Source organism: Drosophila suzukii, chromosome Y, assembly GCF_043229965.1.
Source record: "Drosophila suzukii chromosome Y, CBGP_Dsuzu_IsoJpt1.0, whole genome shotgun sequence".
NCBI lineage: Eukaryota > Metazoa > Arthropoda > Insecta > Diptera > Drosophilidae > Drosophila > Drosophila suzukii.
The window spans coordinates 7,177,759-7,191,945 of record NC_092085.1 but is presented as its reverse complement, the minus strand read 5'-3'; the positions used below and the strand labels follow the sequence as shown (position 1 = coordinate 7,191,945).

The window sequence follows — 14,187 nt, the reverse complement described above, 5'->3', positions numbered from 1 at the left end:
ATCAAAATACTGCTAGGTAACAACTAACGTGTCCAACGTGAGTGTGAGTACTACCCTAAAATATTTTATATCTCTGGATAATCTTCAAAGTCAAAATCTATTAATTTCTGGAGACGACATTTCTACGGGAGCCCACTTTAACTTTTCTGTACCATTAAAATTTTGTTGAGACTTGTTAAAATGTAAACATGAACTATTGTTGATGCTAACTAAGAATCTTGGCGATGTGCTAGAACAAAGCAGAAATGAACAAACTTTTAAACTGAAAATGACGAATACAGCCTGGAAAATTTTCCATGTAACTCCAACCGATTTTGCAAATATTAAGATGTATGATATTATTAAAAGTGGTGTAAGCCTACCAATCGCATTCCGGAGTTGGTATTCATATGTTAAGCCCAAATAGGGGTATGGGAGTCAACAAAGCTGGAATGAGAAATTGTTGAGAAATTGATTTGTAGTAATCGTAAATCACAAACATTTTTGACCCCAAATAAATTTAAATTTAAGGCCCCTATTATTGTGGTTGATCTTTTATTTCAAAACGAATCAGTGAATACTGGCCCTATTGATGAGAGAACTTCAATAGAATTGAAGACTCCAAGTCATGAAAATACCCAAGCTTACTGTCTCCTCATACATGACCGTTTAGTTGAATATAATAAAACTAGTACAACGAGTTATTTAACATTAGAAAAATGTTGAAAGATACTGTTTCGATTGATGTTCAAGGTTTCTTTGATAATAATAATAATTTTATTCTAAAGGAAATTGGAATTGTATTCGAAAAAGATCAAAACTTGAATAATAGTTTTTTAATAGAGCCACCATATGATTTTACTTTGCTAAATACAAAATCTTGAAAGACTGCAATTTGGTTAACGAACACACATCACAAAATTTTTTTGGAACGATGGAGAAAACAGTTTTGCACAAACTCGAAAGTATCTAAGGACAATTACAAGCGGAAAACAAATTATTTGTAAAGGTGTGGAAAAGAAACGATTTCTACAGACGTTTTTTGGGAGTGTCAGCTCATTAGTATCGAGGAAAGGGGCTGTCCGTCATTTAAAAGGTTTAAAGGAAACCGGTTTTCCTATTGTGAAACACACCTTAAGGGCGGGGTTTGTGCTCTCAACATTGCATACATTATTTTGACATTTTTTAAAAGTAGCTCCAAAGCAATAGAATAATTGGATACATAATTTTGAAGTTGAGACTAGATGTGTAAAGACCTACAAGAAAATAAAATTAACAAAATGAAATTTCATGGGGAAATTGACCAATTTATTGAACAATTTAAAGGACAGATGATTGGTCAGCATTTTCAATACCTTCTAAACACAAAAACTATGAATTATGGCGAACACTTTACATTTTGTAATCCAGAAATGACGTCGGAAACGTGCGCCTGCTTCTTCTATGCAAGTCGCTGGAATCAAAGCAGAAGATTAATTTCTATATATATCAAATGTACAAAATAAACTTCTGACTTTTCACTTCGAGTTAAAATTACAGGTACGGAAAATGGAAAATATTTCCTTGACTGAGATATGTCGGCTACTTGCGAGTTGTTGCGCGGTCGTGATTTTAGCCTTTATTATGGGAACGTATTAGAGCTAGCAGTCAGCCGTGAGGTCATGGGCGTGAGGCCCATAATCTTGTCAGTGAGCGTGCGCTCAGGTAATTGACAGGTGCGCGTTTGGGTAGCTCTTGCTTGGATCCCTTTTTATGACATGTTTATGACCCATTTGTGGAAAGGAGAGAATCTTAGACAATGTACCAGCTAAACGTTCTGGGGCGGAAACAAAAATGTGTATTTGAAAATATTTAACATCTGAGAATTATTAACTTGTGAGATTTATTTAATTGGGATTCTTTTGATTTCTAAATTAGTTTTACAATCATAGGAAACATTATTCCCCAACATGATCGGGCATATTCTTCTAAGACAACCATCTTTGAATACTTTGGGTGTGCGACCTTTCACACGTGCACAGCAACACCTGTGATAACACCAACATGATCGGATATGTTCCTCTAACATAACAACCTTTGGATACTATGGATGTGCGACTTTTCTCACGTGCGCCTTTCTCACCTGACTATTAAGGGGAAGGGTACATGATCAATATTGTCACATGGGGATGTGGGGGCGATGGGGGCAATCACCTCTGAGATATCAACCTCTGGATACTATGGGTGTGCGACCTTTTTCACGTGCACCTTTCGCACCTGACTATTAATTGCACATAATGAGGGGAAGGATACTTGATCAATATTGTCACATGGGGATGTGGGCAATTAATTTTACTCTTTATAGGTACGATAGTGACATTTTTATGACTTCAAAGACCATTAAAATCATTTAATTTTATATAATAATTTTTAAACGGTGGTGTTTAGACAAAACGTGTTAGAAAAGCGTACATAGTATTTCGAAATACTTTTCTAACGACGTATAGCACAAGCCTGTAGTTTCAGTACTTCACAAGTTACGGGTGTACAAATTCTAGCTTTATAAATCTCTTTCCTCGGCAAACTAGCTAGTTTTTCCAAAAGTGGTAGAACTAATGTTTCTTATATTAAGCTGTTTAACATTATCTTAAATTTCCAGGACCTTCAAATAGATTTTGGATTCGCACAAAAAAGGTCAATGCTCAGGCAGTGTAGGATGCGCTGTACTGGTAAATGTGGTCATTTTTGTTGATTAATAACTTTGAAAGGGGTTTTTGTAAAAGAATGTTTCGTATACAAAAAGTTGACAAATCTCAAGGGCTATGCACCTTAAAATTTAATTTGAAATCAATGTAATGGTGTTTGAAAAATAAGGAGAACGGCTAAAAAAAATCTAAATAAAAAAAAGGTTGAATAGCTTTGTTTGAAAGAATTGTGTTTGCGCGGATATTAGGTTGCAATTTTTTACATCCACACACATGCATATATACATATGCATGTATGTCGTTTTCTGGCTCTAGTGTCATTTCGCATTTTCTGGCTCTTCTTGGGAGGTTTGTGGGCGTTAGAGTGGGCGTAGCAAAATTTTTTTTGGGTCAATCGATAGGTACTGACAATACTTATACATTTCAGTTAAAATTTTCTATCTACCATCAAAAATGTAGGAGCCACAGTTTTGGGCGGTTTGTGGGCGTTAGAGTGGGCGTGGCACTCTACTGAAACAAACTTGCGCTGCGCAGGAATCTCAGGAATCTGCGTGCCTAATCCCAGTATTGTAACTCTCATAGTTTGCGAGATCTCAGCGTTCATACGGACAGACGGACAGACGGACAGACGGAAAGACGGACATGGCTAGATCGACTCGGCTAGTGATCCTGATCAAGAATATATATACTTTTTGGGGTCGGAAACGCTCCCTTCTGCCTGTTACATACTTTCCGACGAATCTAGTATACCCTTTTACTCTACGAGTAACGGGTATAAAAATACTTTAAACCATAATTTTTAAACGGTGGTATTTAAACAAAGCGTGTTTAAAAGGCGTACATAGAAGAAGGCTAAAAAAAATCTAATTAAAAAACACTTTGGACCATAATTTTTAAACGGTGGTATTTAGACAAATCGTTTTTAATAAGCGTCCATAGTAATTCGAAATTCCTTTCTAACGACGTATAGCCCAAGCCTGTAGCTTCAGTACTTCACAAGTTACGGATATACAAAATCTAGCTATTGATATATGTGGGACTGGGTTGTGAAACTACTTTCCAAATAACCTGAACGCGATCCCTCTTGTTTTATTATATTTATTAAATTTATTATAAGTTAATTAAAATGAGTTTTTGTATTATAAATTGGTTTTATTAAACTGATTAGTCTGCGTCTTTTTATGTTTGTCTTCTCTTTTCACCAAATGCGTCGTGTTTCACGTCTTCTCCGTTCGTCTCGCGAATTCTTTCTGCTTTTTTCGTCTTTTAGTTTGGCAGGCCTGCCACGTCGTTTTGTTCTTCATTTCTTCCTTACCACCAGCTGCTCTAGGTTGCCAGACCAATCCCACAAATCGGCCATCCTACACTGCATTCTCCTCGAATGCGTCGTCTTCGTCGTCGTCATAAGGAATCCACGGCCTTAGATACTCAGCGCAAGTGCTCGTCTGCCTTGGGCCTTTGCTAAACACTGAGTCTTTGGTTACGTCATAGGTATCATTCAATTTCACCCTTACAATACGGTATGGGCCGAGATACTTGGCCTTTAACTTTAGGCCTGGACCAAGCTGAGTCCTTTTAATAGCAACTAAGTCGCCGACTCTGTACTTTGAAGCTGGACTTCGTCGTAGTATCTTCTTTTATTTTCCTCCTGGACTTTAAGAATTTGTTGCTTGCCTTGTTTTCGAAGTTCATCCCGATCGTCGTTGAAGAGCCGAATCATTTCTGCTTCTAACATTTGCTGGATCTGTGTATCGGCTTTTAGACGCATCTTGGTTCCCGTCAGTAACTCAAAAGGCGTTGTTTTCGTGCTTCTGCAAAATGTTGAGTTGATGACCTGTTGTACGCTGCTGACAAACTTAAACCATTGTCGTGGATCATCTATTGAGAGTTTTGAAAGAACAGCAATTATCGTTGTATTAAGCCTCTCGACCTGACCGTTGGCCCGTGGAAGGCCCGTTGTGATAAGATGATGCTTAATACCTTCGCGGTTGCAGTACAGTTGAAAGTCTTCTGACGTGAACGCAGATCCTCTATCAGAAATGATGTGACTAGGATTGCCGAAGATTTTGCTTTGCTCGTTAAGTCTCGATACAGCATCTTTGGTAGAGTTCGTCTTGGTCGGATAGAGCCAACAAAATTTGGTGCAACTATCGATTACTGCTAGTATGTGCCTATACTGTTTGTGAGTAGATTCCAAAGGGCCAAGAAAATCGATGCGATACGTCGGCAGCGGCTTTTCGTCTTTGCTGAGTGGATGAAGTTCGCCCTCTTGCTTTCCTTGCTTACGGTTGCTGACAATAAAAGGTATGCAGCAGCTTATAGACTTCAGAATTTTCTCCTCCAGCTTTGGTATGTAGAATTCTTTTCCAATAATCTCTTTACATTTCTTGACGGAGAAGTGACCATGCTCATGTGCCTCATGAACTATAAGTTCACAGTCGTCAACTACTTTGTGTAGGAGCCTCGATTTCAAGAAGTAATTGTTATGGGTTGCCTTATTTGTCAGAAAGTCTATGATAGCTTTTAGTTGGTCGTCTTGAGCCTGAATGTTTTTGATTCTACTATGCAATGAAGCCTCAGGCTCAGGGCGTCAGCGTGGCGAATTCGTGTGCCACCTCGGAGTTTGACGACGTATTCGAACTCTTGCAACTGGAGGATCCAGCGGGCTATTCGTGAGCACAAGTCTTTCTTTTCTACGGTTTTGGCTAGAGCATTACAATCTGTTACGAGTCGAAACCGCAAACCCAGTAAGTAGACCCTGAACTTTTTAAAGGCTTCCACTATAGCTAAGATTTCGAGCTCGTAGCTTGTGAACTTCCTTTCAGCATCGGTCGTTTTTTTGCTCATGTAATATACCGGATGACATTATGTATATTATTATGTCGTCGACGTATGGTATGGCTACACCTTTACAAGTCAGGTCTCTGAAGATAGCATTTACATGTCGCTGAAATACGCTCGGCGAATTGGAATGCCCGAAAGGAACCCGAAGAAACTGGAATTGTCCATTGTGTGTGACGAAAGACGTATACTTTCGGCTCCCTTCTTCTATCGAGCTAAAAATACGCGCGTCCTGCAATCTGTCAAGTTGATCCTCGATCAAAGGAAGTGTAAAATGGTCTCTGATAATGACTTTGTTGATTCGTCTGTAATCGATGCATAAGAGATGAGATCCGTCACGTTTGTTAACAAGTACGACTGGGCTGCTGTATTCTGACTCTGAGGTTTCAATTACACCGTCTTTCAGCCACTGTTCGCTTTGTTTATCTATGATGCATCGCTCAGAATACGAAAATCTGTGAGGTCGTGAATGTATCATTGGATTTGAATGTTTGTGGATTTTGTGCTTACCGCTTGATAGTTTTGGACAACATTGTGTACTACCTCTTTAGCTTTCGCGCTTGCTCCTGGTTCGATGTCTGTTACTATTTGGTTGCAATCTTCAGTATCAATTTTATAAATCGAACTGATATCTGCCTCGTCACTGGTAGGTTTGGTTACTTTCACGCCCTCACTGGATATTGTCAATTGAGCTTGTTTGCAAAATTCTTCACCAAGAACCATTCCTTGTCCAGGAATTGCGACTCCACCACCAGAAACTTTGTTGCGAAATGTTCACCATCAATTGTTATTTTATGTTGAAAGGAGCCCGACGGTTTGATCTTGTTTTGGTCTGATTTTCCGAACCCGATGAGATAGATATTACACTTACTTAGCTTTGGCTTGTTAAGATTTTTAAACGTGGTATCGGTAACCAAATTGTTTTTGCTTCCGGTGTCGATTAGAACGGTGAATTTAATGTTATTCGCCTCCACTGTTATGCACATAAACGCGTGAGCAGATGACACCTTACACATGTTGGTTGCTTCCACTTTTTCACATAAACCCTTTTCTGGGCATTCTTTTGCGATGTGCCCGAAATTGTTACACTGAAAACACTTTCTTCCTTTTGTTTTGTTTTCGCAATTCGCGGATGTGTGACCTTTTGCCCCGCAATTGTAACATTTCAGGTCCCTGCTAGCATTTCTGTTAGGCACTGCTTGGTTTTTATAATCACTTTTTGCCTCCGAATGGTTCGCCTTTGAATACATGACTTGATTTTTATTCTCACTTTTTGATATTCCGCGGATTACTTCGTAGCATTTTAGTTTGTCCTTAAACTCGATCAGACTTTTTGCGTTATAGAGTACAAGTTTATTAGCACAGGTATCATCAATTCCATCGACTACGTATTGGATTAAGGAACTGCTTTCTATATTTCCTCTAGAAGCTAGTTCTTTCATTTGTAAAAAAATCCTCCTGCAGATTTTCACCTTTTCTCATTTTTCTGTCAGCCATTAATTTGTGTAATTGAGCACTGTTTGTCGCGGTTTTGAACTCGGCTAATAAGGCTTGCTTTAGTTTTACCCAACTCGTTAATTCGCGCTCACTATTCGCAAACATTTTTGCAAGGCCTTGTAGCGATCGCTTGGCAAAAATGAATTTTTGTAAATCGTTCCAAGACATTATAGTAGCCATGTCCTCAAATTCCTTGACCCACACTTCGACCGACAAATTGTCTTCGCCACTGAATGCTCGGACTGAGTCTTCTATGTCACGAAAGTTTAAAAAGAACCTCGGTATTTCTGACAAACTGCTTGCCGTTTCGCGGTCGTTTTTGGCACCGTTGCTGCTTGGAATGCTTATGGCGTCTGCTTTATTCCCTTCGCTTTCGTCGTCAGATTCATCACCTTCGCTTTCGTCCTTATCGTTTTCATTAAAATCCGCGTCCTTCAGCAAGGAATCTTTTTCAAGTTGTAAAATATGTGTTTTGTTAGGTCGTCTTTGTTATGGGGTAGTTTGAGCACGTTACAAACTATGGCCAGATCCATATCAGACAAATGGTCACCGACATAGTTTACTTTTTTGGAATAAAGACTGTTTGATTCGTTATATTCGTAGCCTTGAAACTCGCGCAATCGTTTTCTATTGTTTCTATCTCCCTCTTCTTCAAAAACGAACTTGTGCAAAAGGAGATTATTTTGCTTCTTTTCGTCACGAAGCATTGCGCTAATACCTTCAAAATCCTCAATTTCGGCATCTTACACTCTCACGTACACTTCCGGATATTCGAAATTACATATGTATGTATTCGCATGCTGCGTTTTTTTTTGTGTTATCCGGATCGACAAAATTTCTGAATTTTAAGATTTGCGGAGTGAACTGTTTTGCTGATGAATTTTTCCGCTCTTTCTTTCACTTTCTTTCTCACACTATTCGGTTTTATTGGTTGAGCCCCCAAGTTATGTGGGACTGGGTTGTGAAATTACTTTCCAAATAACCTGAACGCGATCCCGCTTGTTTTATTACATTTATTAAATTTATTATAGGTTAATTAAAATGAGTTTGTTGATGAACGCATTGCAGCCGTTATTTAATTTTGAATCTTATTCTCTTTGGTATATGAAATACTAACTTTCGCCTTTTTAATGTATTTTGGTGCTGCGTCACACTTTAGAGATTTTTTAGGACTTAGTGTTAAGACTACAACGGAAAGCATCGGACACACAAGAAATGTGACAAATTTAATCATTGAAATCATTTTGAAGGCAGCTAGAAGTCGTGCGAAGGCAAGCATTACGCGTTTGCTAACGGCGTCTCAAGATCCACGTGCGGGATCAAAATGGATGAAATACAAGTTTCATTGGAAAGGCTCAACATCATCTGGAAAGAATTCGAGTCCATCAGCGACCAAATGGTCCTTTTTGACGAAGAGGAAGGGTACGTCGATCCAGCCATCGACAACGAAAGGTACGAGGACAAGTACTTACAAGCAAGCACATTATTTCGCAACCTCATACGCACCTGTGAAGAAGCTCAGGAGAATGAAAGAGAAGGCAACAACTTCAGACACTCTGGCAACCCTGATGCGGCCGCACCAATGGCATCAGGAGTGGGAAACGAAAACCTAGTTCGTTTTCTGGAACAACAGCAGCAGCTCAACGAGCGTTTCGCTGAGCAACAAGCAACGCTTTTAAGGGCAACCTCGGCAGCAAATGTAATGCATAATGAACTGCCAAAAATCCATATCAAGCTGTTCACTGGCGACTACAAGGAGTGGCCAGCCTTTAAAAACATCTTCGAGAGTTCGATCCATAGCAAGCAGCATTTGACAGCAATACAAAAGTTGCACTACTTGAAAACGTACATCACTGGCGAAGCAGCTGACTTGATTCGACATATGCCAATAACGGATGCAGCTTACGAGGCTGCTTGGATTTGCCTAATTGATCGGTACAATAGACAACGTCACATTGTTAACACTCTGCTGGAGACATTTATTAACTTACCTTCGACCGCCAGAGCAGATGTAACGGTTCTGCGAAAGGTGACGGACGGAGCCACCGAAATTGTACGCGGCCTGGATGCAGCAGGGCAAACTAATAGGGGCTGCTGGATTATACACTTCATCCTAGCCAAGATCGACGCGGAAACCCGTCGCAAATGGATCGCCATTTCGACCATATTTGAACGGGTCATCACATCTATCGTTACTACCGACTGTTCACCTACAACAACAATGCACACGGCTATTGACATTTACGAATCGCTAAGACGCTTTTGGGAGCTGGAGGATGTCAACCAGGAATTCCATGGGAAACCGGAGGACGATGAAGTTGAGCAGCACTTTGTGAAGACGCACACTCGGGACTCTAAGGGGCGTTACATCGTCGAACTTCCGTTCAAAACCTCCATGGAACAGTTTTCGGATACTTTACAGGGAGCGCTAACAAGATTCAGGGGTGTAGAGCGCCGCCTAAAGAAAGACCCCATTCTGCATTCACAGTACGTGCAATTTATGCGTGAGTATCTTCAATTGGGCCACATGCGAGAACTATCGGGAGAAGACATTGACAAAAAGCCGAGCTTTTACTTGCCACATCATCCTGTAATTACCCAAAAATTACGCGTCGTATTTGACGGCCCATTCAAGGACACGAATGGACGGTCCTTAAACGAAGCTCTGCACATTGGACCCAGCATTCTACGAAACCTTTTCTCGATTTGCATGCGTTTCAGAATGTTCAAGTTCGTCTTCTCAGCAGATATTGTCAAAATGTATCGACAAATTTGGGTGGCTGCCAACCATTGTGGCTATCAGCGTATAGTTTGGAGAGAAGATGAAACGACTCCTATTAAACACTATGAACTATCCACGGTAACATACGGCACATCCTGCGCACCATTTTTGGCAGTGAGGGTCCTGGATCAGTTAGCCCACGACCATCAACACGATTTTCCTACCGCTGCAAAAATCTTGAAGGATCAGTTTTATGTGGACGACGTACTGACCGGAGCACATACCGAGGATGAGCTCATTCGCAATCAAAATGAGTTGATCCAGTTGATGAAATGTGCAGGCATGGAACTTGGTAAATGGGTTTCCAATTCATCACTTGTCGCTGACAGATCTCTCGCTACAACCGGAGTACAAGGCAAAGGATCCAATTCTACAGCAAAGGTTCTTGGCATTCATTGGGATCCAGAAGAGGATATGTTATCTTACAAGGTTTGCCTCACAACAAATCCGCACAACACCAAACGCCAAGTGCTGTCAGATGTGGCACGCATCTTTGACCCGCTGTGTATTCTGTCACCAGTGGTAGTGCAGTTTAAGATTCTGTTCCAAGAATTGTGGCTACTCGATCTCGGCTGGGACACGGAGTTTCCTCCGAAAATTGCGGACTGGTGGAATAAATGCCGTGACGACCTACACATCCTTCGTGACCTACGCCTGCCACGGTTTGTCCAAAACAATGAAGATCACATATAACTGCATGGATTTTCAGATGCCTCCATCAAGGCATATTCCGCAGTTATCTATAGCAGAGTGGTGCGAGCAGATGGCACCGTATCTGTTTCACTCATAGCAGGAAAAACTAGAGTTGCTCCGCTGAAGCAGCAGTCTCTACCGCGTCTCGAACTGTGTGGCGCTTTGCTACTAAGCCGACTGTTCTTATCAGTCAAGGCTGCACTACAACACAACGACATTGAAGTACATGCATGGTGCGACTCAACCATAGTCTTGGCCTGGCTTTCACATCCTCCAACGAAGCTTAAAACATTTGTAGCCAATAGAACCTCAGAAATACTCGAAGCCTTACCGCGCAATGCATGGCATCATGTAAACACAAAGGAGAATCCGGCGGACTGCGCCACACGAGGAATGCTTGCTTCAGACCTTCTCCATTTTGACTTATGGTGGATGGGACCTTCATGGCTGCAAGATCCAGAAATGCTTGCGGTAAAGTTGACCTCTAAAAAGTTCTGTTCTTCCCTTTTAGAAAACCATGGAAAAGAGGAAGTGAAGACCACCGCATTAACCGCACAGGAAACCTCCTCATTGTCACCAATCGAAGCTTTGACTCAACGCGTCTCGTCCTGGACAAAGCTGGTACGCGTTGTAGCTTACGCCCTTCGCTTCATCCAAAAGACCAAGGCCACTAAATCTGCAACGCTGGCAAATGGAAAGATGCTCACCTTTGAGGAGATTCAGGCTGCTCGCATTCTTTGCCTGCAGGAGGCTCAGAAATGTTTCATAGAAGACCGCAACCTACTGACGGAAAACGAGCCACTTCACAGCCGCTCCCAGTTGGTGAAGCTCTCGCCGATTATCTGCAAGGATGGCCTTCTTCGAGTTGGTGGACGACTGGACAACTCACAATTACCAGCTGATGTAAAACACCCTATACTGCTTCCGAAGTCGAACCGCATCACAAGAATGATTTTGGAACAAGAGCATACGACAAATCTTCATCCAGGAGTTTCTGCACTTTTTGTAATTGTTCGTGGTGTTGGTGCGCGCAACCTGATAACGTAAACCAACGTAAACTCACGGAGCACCAATTCATGGCCGATCTACCAGGCATCCGTATAACAGAAGCTTTACCCTTCCAGCACTCAGGCTGTGACTATGCTGGTCCATTTATACTGAAGGAAAGGAAAAAGCCCGAAAAACGAAGGGCTACATATGCCTCTTTGTTTGCCTTGTAACGTCAGCCATACATTTGGAACTGGCCACCGATCTTAGCACAGACACATTCCTGGCATGTCTTCGGCGTTTCATGTCCCTTCGAGGAAAATGCTCACAAATCTTCAGCGACAACGGGACTAATTTTGTTGGTGCCAAACGGGCATTAGATGAGATGCAGCCACTTTTATCTTCGCAGGAGCATCAACGCAATCTAGCACAATCGCTGGCCGATGATGGAATCAAATGGAGTTTTATCCCTCCCCATTCGCCACATTGGGGAGGAAAGTGGGAGTCATCGGTGTTAAATTGCATCTGCGTCGAGTTGTGGGAAAAACTGTTCTAACATTTGAACAAATGCAAACTCTGATCGCTCAGATCAGTGCACACACCTGACACTGACCTAACCTACTTGTCTCCGGCCCACTTTTTAATTGGACGCTCATTTACAACTGTTCCAGAGGGAGATCTGACTAATCTACCGATCAATCGTCTGGACTATTGGCAGCACTTGCAATCGATGTATCAAGGGTTTTGGAAACGCTGGCACCAAGAGTATTTGACTTCCCTACAGCAACGTCAAAAGTGGAGCAACAAGGAACGCAACATCGCAGTAGACAATATAGTCCTCGTCAAGGACTCAAATCTCCCTCCAGCAGCTTGGATACTAGCCCGTGTAGTGGAAGCTCATCCTGGACCAGATGGACTTGTAAGCGCTGTAAAACTTAAGACGTCTACTGGAGAGATGACCCGACCCATCACCAAGTTAGCTGTACTGCCTAATTCTGAAACATTGTTTCAGGGCGGCCTGGGATGTTGATGAACGCATTGCAGCCGTTATTTAATTTTGAATCTTATTCTCTTTGGTATATGAAATACTAACTTTCGCCTTTTTAATGTATTTTGGTGCTGCGTCACACTTTAGAGATTTTTTAGGACTTAGTGTTAAGAAATGTGACAAATTTAATCATTGAAATACAGTCCACTCAAATTGGGAAATAAAACGTTTTTATTCTTCATCAGAGTTTTTGTATTATAAATTGGTTTTATTATGTTTGTCTTCTCTTTCCACCCAATGCGTCGTATTTCACGTCTTCTCCGTTCGTCTCGCGAATTCTTTCTGCTTTTTTCGTCTTTTAGTTTGCCAGGCCTGCCGCGTCGTTTTGTTCTTCATTTCTTCTTTACCACCAGCTGCTCTAGGTTGCCAGACCAATCCCACATAGTTTTTCCAAAAGTGGTAGAACTAATGTTTCTTATATTAAGCTGTTTAACATTATCTTACATTTCCAGGACCTTCAAATAAAAAGGTCAATGCTCAGCAGTAATGCTGTACACCTTAAAACTTAATTTGAAATCAATGCAATGGTTTTTGAAAAATCAGGAGAAAAGCTAAAAAAATCTAAATAACAAAAGCTTTAAGTCATAACTTTAAAACGGTGGTATTTAGAATAATCGTGCTTAAAAGGCGTACATAGTAAAAGGCTACAAAAAGTCTAAACAAAAACAACTTTGGACCATAATTTTTAAATGGTGGTAATTAGGCAAATCGTGTTTAATAAGCGTCCATAGTAATTCGAAATTCCTTTCTGTTGGAAATAAAGTCCTTCTCCCGATTCCTTAATTAATTTAGTACGCAATTTTAGTTTTTAGTTCAAAGTTTTTCTGTTCAATAGACGCTTCTTTTATACCACAACTTGTCCGTTCTAAAGCCAAAGTCAAAGAGAGAGAAGACAAGCCACTTTCAGTGTGACCAGTCCTTCGTTGTTGAACAATCTTTTGCGTATAGAAAAATGCGAAGATGGTATTTTTTCCACACACCTCCTCAAAAGATATGTTGAACAATTTAAAATTAAATTAGTATTACAATAATATTCTTATTTGGACAGTTGTGTTTTCTGGGAACAATAATAATGATCCATATTCATCTAGAAATAGTTTTGTTAAGATCAAATCAAACTAGTTCTAGGATTAAGGGAAACCCAGTAAAACCTTAATCAAATAATTCGTTAATAACAAAAAAAATTCAAATTTCATTTGACAAATTAAATGTTTCTTAGCTTCTAGCTAATAAATACACTAAAATTCATAATTTTAGTTAAATTAAATTATCAGTTCATCTTTTTCTTTAAGTTAAGTTCTAAATTAAATATCAGTTTCAATAGTTACCTTTTTTTTTTTTTTGGTTTATAGTGTATAGTATAGAGTTTTAGTTCTTAAGACCCATCTCGTTTCTTAGTGTCAAGAATCTTGCAGCGGGCAACGGCTTCGTGAGGACATCAGCAACATGGTGTTCTGAGGGAATATACTCTAAGATAATTAATTTATTTTCAATTTGCTCTCTTGAGAAATGGTACTTTATATCAATGTGTTTGGATCGTATGTGGCATGTAGGATTATTAGCTATGCTTTTGCAGCCTTGGTTATCTTCTAATATTTTGATTGGTTTATTTAATTCAAATTGTATACTAGAGACTAACGATTTTAACCATAAAGCTTCCCTTACTGCTTCAAATA

General features: G+C 40.3%; 1 protein-coding gene across 1 annotated transcript; it reads left to right on the top strand.

Annotated features, from left to right (window-relative positions):
* Positions 1–8,325: 8,325 nt before the first annotated feature.
* Positions 8,326–12,493, top strand: LOC139353724 (uncharacterized). The gene is made up of 4 exons (XM_070998047.1): positions 8,326–10,405; positions 10,493–11,500; positions 11,640–12,000; positions 12,052–12,493. The coding sequence occupies exons 1-4, from the start codon at positions 8,326–8,328 to the stop codon at positions 12,491–12,493; spliced, it is 3,891 nt and encodes a 1,296-aa protein (XP_070854148.1).
* Positions 12,494–14,187: the final 1,694 nt, after the last annotated feature.